This window comes from Erpetoichthys calabaricus, chromosome 6, assembly GCF_900747795.2.
Source record: "Erpetoichthys calabaricus chromosome 6, fErpCal1.3, whole genome shotgun sequence".
In the NCBI taxonomy this organism is placed as follows: domain Eukaryota; kingdom Metazoa; phylum Chordata; class Cladistia; order Polypteriformes; family Polypteridae; genus Erpetoichthys; species Erpetoichthys calabaricus.
Genome location: NC_041399.2, coordinates 217,035,491 through 217,050,655, shown reverse-complemented (window position 1 = coordinate 217,050,655; position 15,165 = coordinate 217,035,491). Strand labels below are relative to the sequence as shown.

The 15,165-nt window shown below is 48.5% G+C and overlaps 1 protein-coding gene across 1 annotated transcript in view; it reads right to left on the bottom strand.

The window, feature by feature from the left end:
• Positions 1–9,845, bottom strand: part of exoc3 (exocyst complex component 3) — a 39,974-nt gene extending 30,129 nt beyond the window's left edge. Inside the window, exons 1-2 of the mRNA XM_028790860.2 lie at positions 9,677–9,845; positions 4,631–4,789 (exon numbers count right to left, since the gene is read on the bottom strand). Coding sequence (XP_028646693.1) covers positions 4,631–4,774 — 144 coding nt within the window. The 5' untranslated portion in view covers positions 4,775–4,789; positions 9,677–9,845. The remainder of the gene's footprint in view (positions 1–4,630; positions 4,790–9,676) is intronic.
• Between the last annotated feature and the right edge of the window lie 5,320 nt (positions 9,846–15,165).

The following is a 15,165-nucleotide window of genomic DNA, read 5'->3' as shown; positions in this document are numbered from 1 at the left end:
CAGGCCTCTAGAGCTTTAATCGAAGTCGCCTTTCTCTTTGAATTTTCGCGGCTGTAAATCCATTGCCTGCTGCGATGTCGGTCTCGTAAGGTTTTTCGGGCAGCTGCGCTAAAGGCGACTGCGCATTCGGCTTCGGACGGACGTGAGTGAGTGAGGAGACTGGCGAATTATGTATTAAGATTTCACAATGTGCGTGAGATCAACGCGGTAAACCATCATGGACGTTTTCCAGACATTTTTAAGGATCTATTTACCGGTGGCGCCCTGTTAGCCTCTTCTGGAAAGCGAGGTTATCATTTTTTTTTTTTTTTAAATGGAACACAACCTCCCTGTGGGGGGTGTTCCAGGCATGTCCCACTGGGAGAAGGCCACGGGGCAGACCCAGGACACGCTGGAAGGATTGGGGTCCTCCCAGAAGAGCTGGAGGAGGTGGCCGGGGAGAGGGAGGTCTGGGCTTCCCTGCTTAGGCTGCTGCCCCCGTGACCCAACCTCGGATAAGCGGTGGATAATGGAATGGACAACCTCACTTGGCAAATCCACACAAACAGCCAACGTTTGTAAAGAAATAACTTTGACTTGAAAAACAGTGAACTTCAAGGACTGATCACTAAGACTTACTGGGCCAGTAAAAGGTGAGCCAAAGGATAAAACAAAAGGACAGTCGCAAGAGCAAATGGTAAAACCTGGCAGGAACGGCGAACGTCAAAGCCGCCCGATGTAGCGCCCGAGATCAAAAGGTGTTTAATTACAGCTGCAGATTTCCTGACTGCCTTAACTTCGTTTCCCTACGACATAAACTGCGAGATTTTTCAGAGGTTTTCATCCACAATCTCGGACAACGAGGTCTCTGTGCCACTACCTGAAGAATGGCATACAAAAATAAAGTGGAAAACAAAGAAAGAAACAGAATTTAAAAAAGTGTCACAGGGCGAATGACATCACAGGAATGGAATTTCACACGCATTTAGTGAAACGGACTGGCACTGGGATGAGAGCATCAAAGAAATAAAAGAGATGAGAGATTAAACACAGTGAGGTACGTTCAACTGGACAAGTCAGATTTCAGCAAAGCAGCCTCAATGGTGGACAAATGGAATGAGGAGGGCGAGAGTTTGTCAGACTCGTCCATTAGTGTCACTGCCCTGTGGACAAACCCGACCACCGTGGACACCATGAACCCATCTCTACCAAGACGGATCTTAAAAGCGTGTTGTCAGAAAAGCAAATACCCTGAAAAGTCTCGGCGTTCACTAAACGGGCGTCTCCAAGTTCGGCTCAGGCGGGCCGCAGGTGTTCATTCTGAACGTTTTTTTAATTAGTGATTGGGTTTTTGCTGCTACTTAACTTTTTACCTTCATTTTCATTGATTTGCTATTTAAGATTCACACCCCTTACTCGTCTCTTTGTTCCGTAATTAGCAACCAAACAAAACGAGGAGACACCTGAGCAGCTGACCGTGTCCGAGAATAAAGGAAGGTGAAGGTGGTCTCGGCAATGCCGATCTTGACAGAAAAAGAAAACCAACAGTTCTGGAAATGCCTGCTGTGGGTTTCATTAATTAATGACAAGAATCGCCTTCTGATGAAGAACCTGGTGGAAGTTGGAGGCCCTGACTTAGTGGGCCACCATCTGAGGCTCAAGACCTTCACGTCTCAATTCTGTTTGGGTGCCGTTTCAAGTCAGAGGAACGAATCTGAAAATCTTAAAAAACGTTAATAAAAATGAAAGGATGAGCAAAACATTCAGGCATTCAACTTGAAACCTTCCATCGAGAGCCTCGGTGTCTCCTGTCAACTTACCCACAATGTCTTCAGGGTGAGATCCGACCTGTGAATGTTGCAATTGAGCTTCAGCCTCACTGGGCCGACGTGTTCTGGGTGGGCACCAAATTAACAACATTCTGCCTATCAGAGACCCTCGGTGCCCCAATCCCTCCTGAGCCATTACCCGCTGTGTGTCTGGTGGGCTCCCAGAGGGGCTTAAAGTGGAGAAGGACACACAAACTGTGACTGCCTTTACTTCAACTACTGGCACGTACAGGTAGACTTCTCCTGCTCAACTGGAAGAATCCCAGGACACTATTTATAACGTCAGTGGGTAGCTGATGTGGAACAAAATCAAATTCTCACTTTGAGGATCCGTCCACAACTGTTCTTAAAATATGGCAGGACCTAATCAGCCACAGTTTAGAACAGCGTTTCCCAAACTCGGTCCTGGGGACCCCCTGTGGCTGCAGGTTTTTGTTCCAACTGGATTCCTAATCGATGACAACATCTGATAACACTGATCTCATTTAATTAGCTGGTATTTTTTTTTTATTTTATTCGACATTCAGAAAAGCACAGCAGCGTGATTTTGTCATTTATAAGACATTTATAAATATTTCTGCTTTTGCTATAGATTGAAATGCTTAACTCTCTTTTGTTGATTTCATTATATTTTGCCCTTTGTCTGTGCAGTTTTTCCCTCTTCATTGTATCTTAATAATGACAATTAAAAACGAGCAGATCAGACACCCAGGCAAACAACACTGAATAATCAAAGGCTGCGACTACTTTAGAGTCAGACCCACTAATTAGTAAATAATGGATTAATTAAACAATTAGAAGACCTAGAAAAGTAGAATGAAAATCAAGACGAAAATATTGTTAAAAAGAAAAAAAATACATTATTCCTATATAAATGCTTGGTATATTTTAATATTTTATTTTTTTAGCAAACTTAGTTTTCTAATTTCTATATTGTTCCCTAAACACAGAACCTGGGAACTATCAGTTCACTTAATTAGCTCAGGAGTTCAATTAAAAACAGAAGCTGGTTGGAACAAAAACCTGCAGCCACAGGACCGAGTTTGGGAAACACTGGTTTAGAATAAGCTTCCATTTGGGGGTAAGGGACCCCCTTCTTTTCTTGCTCCTCCTTTTATAGAGAAGTTGTGGCTGTTGGCTCCTCTCTTTCTTTTGGGTGGAGGTCACATTTTGCTTTGAGTTGTTAAGTTTGACTTGACTGTGTGGAATGTTATGTTTGTGATCAAAGTCAATAAGGGAAAAGAATTAGCAGCAAAAACGGGTCACTAATTAGGAGAAGGGCGAGAATGGCAACCTGCACCAGGACGCCAACATCTTAACGTCTACACTTGCGGTCCAAGCAATCAGGCTGCAGCTCCTCCACGACTCTGCCCTCGATAAGCGGGGTGTGGAAATGGATGGCGGAGTTTGCATTGATTTAATTTTCAGGTGCTGAACACAAACATCAGTGAGTGACTCTGGTAGGTCGGACAAGCCCATGGGGACGAGGTCACCCTTGAGGACAGTTTCTTAAACTATGGGGTGCTGCCTTTTGAGTGGTGAATCCCCGCTGTATTCAATGGCAGAGGGTCCAGAACATTGTGTCAAGTGTCAGGCCGCAAACAGTTTAGGCAATCGACGTGGCTCCTCTATGACTGTCATCAGCGACCCTCCGAGGGGGACAACACCTCGCTATGACTGTCATGGACTGGGTCTCAAAGTCACCAAGAACAGCAAGGCTGGGCCATGAGAAGTTTAACTCTTTAAGGGTGGATGTCGCCCTAAGGAGTTGAGGGCAGGGCAAAGGTTGATAAGAGCTGGAAACGTCACCAACACTCACCATTACGTGACAGGCTGACCCACTTTGCTAGGAGGGCCGTTAGACTCGTTGACTTGACGTCAAATCCCTGAGCGGGTAGCATGGAACAAATGACGTCTAGAATGGCACAGACATTGGGTGAGGCCAACGCACACAGCAAAGTACTCTGGGCGTATAATTTATTTATTTATTTGTTGTGTTATCGGCGAGTTGGACTCTGACTTATCGAACTGCAATTTTGATGCAAGTGGTCCGGAGATCCAAAACAGATCGGCCCCCAGCTGGTCGTGTAGCTGACACGCCTCAGGCGAATACACAGACATCGAAGACATCGATCCATGGGAGGCAAGCTGGCTACTGGACTTCACCAAACCACGCGGTGTGCTAGTGGGCACCACAGGTTGGCAGCCACTCGACTACTTCAAGCTTACGAGTGACGAGACAAACGGGGACGTTACATACCGCAGGGGCTCACAGATCATAACACAGAGTGACATTTGATGCCGATTTGTGTGTTAAACCATCGCTTTGTGTGAAAAGTGAGTTTTAGGGGAAAATATTCAGCCCTGGGACAAAATGAAAAAAAAAAAATTAAAATGAGCCCTAAAAGAGTTAACCCTTAAACCGCCGTAACCGGCTACATTTGGCTCACAGTACAATCTGCCAGCACGCTGGAGCTGACCAGTCCGCGCCGTACATTCATGACCACTGGCGCCCCCTCGCTGTCCCTGGGATCGACCCGCTGCAGTTCAAGCGCAGATGGCACAATTGGTGATGGACTGAATTTCATCAATGGCATCACATTTCATGATAGATTGTTGCAGTGGTTTCTACAGTTCATTGGCGGACTGTAAAATGATCAGAGTTGCTGTCATTGTGAGGCTCTTTGTGTTCTATTAAAATGTCACTTGGTCTTTTAGAATTGTGACATTACTTTAAAAAGTATTTGACGTCCGGGGGTGCATGAACCCCCCCCCCCCAGTATGTGGCGGTTTAAGGGTTAAGAAAGCCCAGCGTGAGGTACCTTCAGCCTGGCCTCCACCGAGGCCTTCTTGCGAGCCTCTCTCCTCCTGTACTGCTCCACCTTGTCCTGCTGGTCCGGTCTCTGCAGCATTCCAGCCACTCTCTGGACGGCGGTCGCCACAGCCTCGCGGTCCGTTTCCTCCATGATGAGACGCAAATCCTGCGGGAAGGAGACAAGGTGAGCAGTGGAGTCAATGGGCCAACGGGTAACCCTTCATCCAGATTACACTTCGGTTCTTATTGCTATTGTTATACGTTAATCTCTCAATCTAGAAAATCCAACGTCTGTTCGCTTTTCACGAGAGAACAACTTCAGGGGTTTAGATTGGCTTTTTTTTTTCTTTCTAGAATTTGCTTGAACATTCCAGTTGATTTTGCGAGTCCTCTCATCGGGCTCAGCAGTGATTTATTTGCACTAATCTGAGACTGTGGACCAAGGGGAGGGGAATTGTGACATCAGGAGTGGGGCGGGGCCTCCTCGCTGTGTGGGTGGAGCCACAGAGGACAACTAATAATAATAATAATAATATTAATAATAATAGTAAGTACCTCCCAGAAGGCTACAGGACGGGGCACTCAGAGCTACGGTGTAAACAGGACATCTTTAAACTAAAACCCTAAACGCTGCCAATTGAGTGCCAGGTGTGCCCACTCACATATAAACAGAGTTCAAGACATTTTGTTATTTGAAAGCCTTATTATCTACAATCACGCCAGACCTTGATCTGCAGTAACATGACGTTTACTCGTAAGAACACAAAAAGGACTGGACGCTGAAGACGCCAACATCTACAACAGGACAATCAAATCCGTGTCATTGACGTTACCCACATGCGCCAGCGTGAAGTAACGCCAACAGGACGATGTCGCCGACTCCTAAGCTGTGATGTCATTTCAACTTCTCTACAAGCTCTGGCTGCGAGTCAAAGCAGGCAAACAAACATCCGACGGCCCCTCGATGAAGAACGTTCTCGTCCGGACTTGCAGGTTTGCATTATCCGAGTGTATTAACGTGAATAACTGAACACAAATAAAGTTATTTTCAATGGTCGGCCACCTTTACGTGTTGGTGACAGTGACACCTGCAGATGTTTACAGAGGTGACGTGTGACACGATCTGAAAGGGGCAAAAACACACAAACTAAAGTAAAGTCCTGCAAGTGGGCAGCCTCACCAGGACCACCGAGGGCTTTGAGGGCACACGGGACGCCGGACTTCACCAGTTTACTTACAGCCAGAAGGGTTCTTGTCAACTCTTTTGTATGGCGGATGCTTTCAGACAAACTTCAGTACATAAATAAAACAAATAAATACACGAATTGTGAAATGTGACAATAAACACCACAAATATTTAAACCTTTCATGAAATACGTTTTTGTTGTTATGTTTTTAAAGTGTCAGCGACGCCACACACAACACGAAATATCTGAATGACACGAGAACGGCCACCCACCACGGCAGAGAGGGCGGGCCCTAGCGACCTCTGCGTTCTGATTGGTTAATTGTCGGTAGAGGAGGAGGAGCCTGCTCTGGTTAGGACTGCATGTGTGTGCGTGGTGGACACGAGCGCGAGGAGGAGGAGGAGCTCAGAATCACCGTGTAATTCACGAACTCAGGAGTTGGCATCTGAAGGGTCTGCGGTAAACACAGTGCCACTTGAGGGTGGCAGATTTATGACAATTTGACACCCATCAGTGACCTCGGTGGTAAACTCAAGCAGATCTTTACAGTCCCCGTCTTCCTGTGATGATGACTCCATTAGCTTCTTAAGGCCACTTAAAGGAGGGAATTCATGAAAAGGGTAAGTGAGGTGGTCCATCAACATGCCCCCCACCCTCAATGGTCAGCTCTGCACTCACATTGGCCTCCTCGGTCAAGTTAGGAGTCGCCATCTGCTCAGAACGTTGAGAGCCGCTGAAAGAGAATCGGCCCTGGGTGGGTGTTTTGAGATTTCAATCCACAAACGTCGATTCCAGAATGTTCTGCATGACGTGTCCAGCGTTAACTTGAACTTACCTCACTGAGCCCCCTCATCTGCTAATGACTACTAAAATACGCCCTTGACAGTCAGGCAATGGGCTGCTGCTGCTGCTGCTGCCTGGCCTGTCACCATGTGCCTCAGATCCCTGTGACACCCTCAGGCGTCATCATCATCATCATCATCATGGGACAAAACACAGCCAATGAGACCTGGGAGCCTTTCAAGCACCGGCTGCTCAAGAAGATCTCTGAGCCATGAACTGCACAAATGTAAAGTTTAGAGTGGAGTGGCAGCACGGAGGTGAAAAAGGGACAAAGCCAGCATAACACGGACAGAACGAGCAGACAACCCACACACGTGGCATCTCTGGTGGCAGCGCAGACCACCGCAGTGTTTGTGGCCAGCAAACCGGCTCCTTCCACAATGGCAGCCTCGGACCGCTGGCTTTGTTTCCACAGAGAGGAGAACACGTGGGCTTCCTGGGTGGGCTTCTTCACATTTAGTGCAGCGGTGGGTGTAATGACCCGAGAGCTAATATTGGTCTGCTGTTTGGCACATCATGGTGGCTCCCGTTAAGGGGGCAAATCGTATCTCGTCATGGATGGGTGCTGCGTGGCTCTCAAAAAAACTAAAAGCACAACAACAATGGGCAGTGCCCACTTTACAAGAGTGACGAGGCCCAAGCCCACACCCGGCGGGGCAGCAGCAGGCACCACGACAACTTTACAAAGCATGTGAGGGTGTAAGTGTCTATCGAGCATTGAAAACGATGACAAGGCGTTGGGCTGTGAAGGACTCCAATGACAGTAGAGAGTGACAGTCTCGTACCCGCTCTGTGAAGGGCATCCCCAGTGGTGATGGATTGAAGGGCAGCGTCTGACACCCGTTTTATTACGCAGACTCTGCCCATCGGCTTTAGCTCGTATTTATCAAACCGATGTAAAGAAATGTGCTGCCAGGACTCCAACGCGACACTCACAAGTTCAATATGGTGTCACATGACACCCGGTTATTAACTTTTACACCACATGACGCTCCTCCGATGCTGTCCTTAATTATTGGGGTCAGTGAGTTACAGGCAAGGGTGGACGAGAATGACTTGAAATGGGGGGGAAATGACGAGACCACCGGCACGACAATCCGTCACGGCTGAACTCAGCATTGGTTTTACTGAATCGGCACGCGCTTGTGAAGGAGCGTCAGTTACGGCACTACGACATGTGGCGCAATTACCCGAGGGCGATCCGGCTCATTGTTCAGGACCAGGCCAAGGGGACACCCACGTCACACCTGGCTGTGGCAGATACAGGGTCATTTCTGGAAGGGGTTGCCAACCAGGAAACCCATCTGTTTCGTCAGCAACACGCTGTACCCGTGCCTACTCCTCAACTGGACCTGATCACGTAATTTAGGCGCCATCTTTGACGCTGGCACGTCATTTCAAACACACATTACAAAACTATCCAATCTTAAAAATGCTGGACACTTAAGATGCTTTCTAAATATGCGGGATACTGAGATATTAATGCCTGCCTTTATATTTAGTGTGACTGCCAACTGCAATGCATTCAGTTCTGTTGTTTAGCTTTCAGTCAAAAAAAACAAAAATACAAACACGTAACTCCAGTCCTCACGTCCCTGCACTCGCTCCCAGTTAAGTTTAGGGCAGACCTCAATATCCTCCTTCTAACAGATAAACAGCTGAGGTCCTGCGCACATCTCTGAGCTTGTCATCCTTTACACACCCGAGCAGACATTGGGGTCTCAAGATGCCAGCCTACTTATGATTAAAAAATCAACACTGGGAGTCTGGGCTTTGAGTTCTGGGGTCCCAAGGCTGAAGACCCGCGACTTTAGGCCGGTACTCCCTGACTAGAGCTGCTGGCAAGCTGTGCATACTGGCACTTGTGCAGAAGTATCACAACATCTACAGACCAACCTTAAGAGTCCTCTCAGATACTGGGAGCACTGGAGTCATCGCACCTAAAGATTCTGTCCTCAGACTGGACGGCCAGCACAGACCCCACTATAGAAGGTCTGTCACCGTGTCGGACTTTGTCTGACATCACCAGCCATGGACCCGGACCCCCCCCCCCCAGTTTATTTTTTTCTCTACTGATGCTGAGGATTTGAGTTTTTGTTTTTCTGCCCTCCATTGTCAACTGGCCAGGGTTCCACAATTCATTAATGGATGATGTTGTTGGTTTCCATTGTTGTTATTCAGGTTGTTGTCCACCTCCTCGTGTAAACTTAATAACCTTTACGTCTGTTTAGTGATTTCTAAACTTTATACACGCACTTTACCCGAGGGCCCTGCGTATGCACTCAGTCAGGAGCCCCACACAAAGCTCGATTATCGGGTGTCATGCACGAAACCTGCCCTTTAAAACGGGAAGCGCCCCACCAGCCACATCTTAAATCAACAAAGAAGGCCGCAAACCGAGAGAGGAGCACTCGCACACCGGCTACCGAGCACGAACGGCGGTATGGCGCACAGAAAGCCAGCGCAGCCCCGGGACGAGGGCGAACTCGGCGACTAACACAGCAGCCGCTCCTCCTCCTGCCCAATTCAAGGGCCTGCGCCCGGCGATCCTAAAGCAGACAGTCACGTCAACGTGGAGGTCTGCAGCCCCCGCTTGCACGTTCACCTCTCCCTCCATGTCTGTGTCGTCCGACAGCTCCTCGGGGCAAACGCAGAATAAGGAAATGAAAGTGAAGCGCCTCTAAAGTGTCCCACCAAACGTAACGAGCACGGAAGAGAGGCTGAGCCGAGCCCACGAGCCCGAGGGGGCGCCGCCGCGGCAGCTCCTGACGCTCAGCACGGTTGAGCAGCAGACGTTCCCTCCGTTCCGCCTGGTGACAGACGGGCGCGCTGCCCACGGCAGGCCACTCTCTGCTCCTTGGAAAGGCGACTGCCGATCGACTGTGCAGCACCACGACGACCACGGCCACCCACCAAACGAAGCCCCACTGTGAGCGCTTCAGCTTTGCAGGAGTTTTGGCTTCTCGCGCGGAACTAAGGCCCAGGGGGAAGTCAGCGCACTCTGCTCAACTGCCACATCCTACCTTTAAATGTTCTCCGCACCTTCTTCTGAATTAAACCAATCCTGGGTTATTCGCCGGCACGGACTCCCATCTTCACTCTTTATTTCTCATCCTTTTTCCTAGAAGTCCTCCTTCGCCTTCACGGCCAAGGCCGACAGCTGGTAGAAGGCACTTCCGGAGCAGGGCGCAGTGCCGCGCGGTGGATGCTGGGAATTGTAGTTCTCGACGGTTTCGCTGCGAAGTGTAGAATGGCGAACGCTACTAGTGCCAAATTATAAAATATACAAGAAGAAAGCTGACACATTCAGCGCAATGAATAAATATCATTTTTAAACAATACATCTACCTGAGCACACAGGAAAAAATAAAAAACTAGAAGGTGGAAAGTGACAGTGAGAGGTTCAGTGTAAGCTTTCTGTACAGTACTGGCATGTATTGGGTTCAAATTCTTGATGCTTGCCTACAAGCAGTAGGATACACTTGTGAGGTCCCATGCTTCTTCTTGACCACTCTGGTCTGCTGGTGAATACCGTCGGGTGATGCCAACTCTGCATACTGTCAAATCTCAGTCCAGACCCTTTTCGTGTGTAGCTCCTGACTGCTCACCTTGTGACTTCCTCAGTGTGTTTGAGAAGCATTTGAGGGATGTATCTGTTATACAGTATAGTGCCTTTCACATCTATCTATCTATCTATCTATCTATCTATCTATCTATCTATCTATCTATCTATCTATCTATCTATCTATCTATCTATCTATCTATCTATTATATAGTGCCTTTCACATCTATCTATCTATCTATCTATCTATCTATCTATCTATCTATCTATCTATCTATCTATCTATCTATCTATCTATCTATTATATAGTGCCTTTCACATCTATCTATCTATCTATCTATCTATCTATCTATCTATCTATCTATCTATCTATCTATCTATCTATCTATCTATCTATCTATCTATCTATTTTGTGTAGAAATTGGCGGCTGGTATACAAGAGCCTGGCATAGAAGGGGTCCACCCATATTCACCCCTCAGGAATGTTGTTTACTGAGGACCACCTTTTAGCCTGCAGCCCCCCAAACCTGCTTGGAGTCGGACTCAGTTTGCCATATGAGTTTGTTGCCTGAGCCTCAGAGGTGTGGTGGCCACATGAGATGCCAGCTGATGGCTATTTCTGACATGAAACACGATGTCACAGGTGGGTACCTATGGAAACACTTTGGCTGGACACGCTGCTCCTTGACCTCCAAGATAAAGTGACCATCAGGCAGAGGTTCTGTGCAGACCCTCGGGTGGTTAACTGGCTACTTGTGAGTCCCAGGACTGGTGACCTCTAGTATCACCAGTATCTCCAGTATCTTTAAGTAGAAAAGACGACTGCACAATCTAACTGAAACTTTGTTAACGTGCCCACCTGATGCTCATGTCCGGAACTTCGCTTGGCTCACTGTGCCCTCTGACTTGGACAGCCAGCTATAGGAGTCGAGGACAAGTGAGGTACACCGACTGGTGAAGCTGTGCGCCTAAGGGCATGGACGGTGGGCACACTTCTACAAAGGACGCTGTGCTGAAAGTGAATTTTGGGATGAAAAGCTTGGTTTAGTGGGGGATCCACGGCCCTGTCCACACCTGTGTCCACACTAAACCTTCTTATGTGTAGTGGACCCCATGCTGGCCATGAGCCCCATTATGTGACTCCATTGCTTGCTGCTTCTCCTTGGCCTGTTTGTTCGAGTTGACCTTTGAACTGTTTCCTGGCCACACTCAAGTGGTCTCCATTTTGGCTCAAAAGGTTTTCAGCGTCTGCCCACCGAGGTGATCGCCAGCTCCTGCTGCCCTCTCCGGTCAGGTGACTGCTGTCCCGAGGGTGTAAGAAGGAAAAGCAACTACAGGGCGGCCCACTGGTTAGTGCTGCTGACGCACAGCTCAGGGGTCCCGGCTCCAGAGTATCCATGAGAGGGCTGGGTGTGTTGTGGTGGTCTTCATTTCCCCTCCACTTCCTGCATGTGTTTGCTTGCTGGGTGATTATGAGGGGACTCTGTGTTTGTGTGTGTGCACCACAGTGAGCCCCCTTGTCCTGCCAGCCATGTCTCACATCGCCAGGGTAGGCTCCAAAGTGCTTATGAAAACGGATGAACTGATGGAAAACGATCACAAATGGCAACAAACGGACCCTTCGTTGTTTAAAGATAATGAGTAGCAAACCGTCAAATCAGTCCAGTTGTCACCTGGGCCACATGTGATTCTTGGGATGACACATCTGAGGACACAGTGAAGAGCAGCAAAGTCCACAGAATGGCCAGCGGCAGACGAGACAAACACATCTGGTGACCCGAGACGCTCTGAGGCCCGTAAGACCACGCCCTTCCTGTTGACTCCGCCCCCAGTGGTCTTAGACGATTCCAAGCCTCCCAACCAAACGTTTACATGGAAGTTTGGGATTCTTCTCATGAACCCCCCCCCCCCCACTGAAAAGACCCCACCCACAGGGTTTCTTCCTAAAAGCCCACCCCACTAACGTTTTACTTATCTCACCAACACCTTCATCCAAGGTAACTGACATCATTTATGATACAACTGGTTACTTCACTTTTGGTTTTCCAGGCAGGTCAGGAGACTCACTGAGGGTCTCACGGTGGCGATTGTGGGATTTGAGCCCACATCCTCTGGGTTTGAAGTGCCAGGCCTTAACCACACTGCCTGAAAAGAAGACTTGGCACTGAGAGAGACGGCACTTCAAGAGCCCAGTAACACAAGTTAACCGAAGCTTATTGATTTCTGTTCTTATAAATCGTAGGAAGCATAAACTGCGACTACCAGGGAGGATCTGGGAACTCTAGAGGGAGACACGCTGTAAAGATGAAAAAGGCTGAGCTCTCCAGCAACAGGTAACGCGTATCTGATGTCACTTATGGAGGCTGGTGGGTGAGTAAGGACAGAAATCCTGGACACGTACCTGTCAGAGACCACTGCGCATGGGCAGGCCAGCAAGTGTTATCAGTCATCTTCAGAAAAGGTAATCAGGACGAGTCAGGTAACCAAGGGCCAGTAGGCCTCACACGCGCCAGGAGTAAATTAATGGGAGGAATTCATAAGGAATAAGCAGAGCAGCACATGAAGATGCTGGGGAGATTGTGGTCAAGTCAAATGGTGGAATTAAAGCAGATGATCAGAGAAGTGGTCTTCATAAGTTGGATTTTCAGAAGGGCTTTGCTTTGATAAGAGAAGACTAAGAGAAGTGGGAATTTGGAGATGGCTGCAACGTTGGCCTCAACACTTGATGAGACTACAAAATTAAAAAGTCCAAGTGAAGTACGTCTGATGATGACACCAACCCTCCAGGGGGTGGAGGCTCTAGTGGGTCACAGCAATGATAATGAAGTGGAAGGGCAGATCATTACAGAGGGACCAGGACAGCAAACTGACTTAGGAGAACGTGGGCAGATGAAACGCGATCTGACACTTGGAAGTACACCTTATGAGGAGGACCTGGAAGTCGTAGTGGACTGGTTACTGGTGAAGTGAAGCCATTATGAAGGCTGATAGGACCTTAGGTTATGTGGTGCCCACAAAGTGCGCAGCTCACGTCATGGAGGTTCTGCTTTATCTACACACCACACCAGTGAGGTCTCACCTGAGTACTGGGTGCCGTTTTGTGCTCCATATTATCAGAAAGACAGAACAGCACAAGAGGAACTCCAGAAGGAAACAATGAGGCTGATTCAACATCATGGCAAGCAACTGAGACCTAAAGAAGGAAGCCAACTGGAGATTAAGAGGTGACACGACTGAAGAAGACAGAAGTGGCTAAGAGCAACAGTGGCACGTCAGGGTGGACCAACGGAGGTTATACTGAAGTCACACAACACACTGGTCAGGTCTCACATGGAGTGGAGTGTGGGGTTATGTTGTTCTTTAGGCTACGAAAAAGGCCGAGTATCACATGAGAAAGTCCAGGGCTAGGCGACTAAGCTGAATCAGGACCCTGGAGAGCAAACGAGGAGGAACAAAGTGGAGACTGAGGGGTAACGTGGACTGAAGAAGGACTGACAGGACGTTCGGGTATAATGTGCACCCTTAAATGTACAATAAAAGCCACGAGATGTCACACTGCAGCCATGTAAAGCCCAGGTGAGGCCTCACCTGAAGTACTGAGTGCCCAATAAAAGACAGAGCAGCACAAGAGGAAGTCCGAGGAGAGGAGCTGGGCTGGGACCTGGGAGTGGAGGTTAACAGGATAACAGGGTTATGTAGCACCAAGATGTGTGGAGTACAAGCCAAAGGAGATCATACTGAAGTGGTATGACGCACTAGTGGGGGCTCACCTGGAGCACCGTCTCAATAATATTGAAAAGGCCCACCAGCAACAGGGAAAGGTCAGAGGGCAGCGACCAGGGGGATACAACACCATGGAGAGCAACTGATTAGAAACGACTGGAGGAGCCGAGCCTTTAGGACTTTAGGTCATATAGCGCCCCCTTAAATACACAACACAAATGACAGGCGGTTACATTTCAGCTCTGTAGTGCACTACCGAGGTCTCACCGGAACTACCAGGTGCAGCTTTGGTCTCCATGTTACAAAAAAGACATAGCAGCACAAGAGGAAGTCCAGAGAACAGTGACTGGGCTGATTCAGGACCATGGACAGCGATACATGAGAACGTGAGGACCACTAGGATATCACGTTCTGTTGTGATCCCCTCTGAGGACCTGCACAGAGGACGCGTCAAATGAATGTTGGAAACGCGTGGCAGCCATGATCTGAGCGTGAAGTATAAACGAGCCCTTAGACGTACAGCACAAGTGAAGGGAGGTGAAACTTCACCTCAATAACACACGAGTGAGGCCTCATCTGCAGATTTGGTCTCCATATTACAAAAAAAACACAACAGCACTAGAGAAAGGTCAGAGGACAGCGACTGGGCTGATTCAGAACCTCGGAGAATGCCATTTGAAGGATTGATTGGGCGTTAGGTTATATAGCGCCCTGAACTCCAGAGTACAAGTCAGAGGAGGTCCTACTTGAGCCATGTGGGTCACTGGGGAGGCCTCACTTGGAGTGCTGTGTATGGTTGGGGTCTTCACATTAAATGCATGGAGCCTGAAGGAGTTGACCCCAATGGAGACGGTAAGACGACCCTCTGAAGTGTCTAAAATGGTGAAAGTCACGGCGCTTGCTTTAAAGTGAATTCTTCCTTAAGGGTTCAGGGCACAGGTGGACGCCACTCAAGGTGGGATTTCACACCAACTTTAGAACGTTACACACCCACCAACTCATGGAATAAGTGACCGAGGAGTGTGGTGGGCTGTGGGGACCTTGAAGACTCAGCTGGGTGCTAGTTTGGAGAACGTGGCTGAAGAGGACTGGTGAACTTGCTGGGCACCATTGCCATCCTTGTCTGCACTGCTCTCACATTCTGCTCGCTACGGTGGTCCTAACAGCTGCCTTTCATGTCAGGTTTGCTCTTCTGCCCCCCCAATGGACTTTTCCAGATCAATAAAC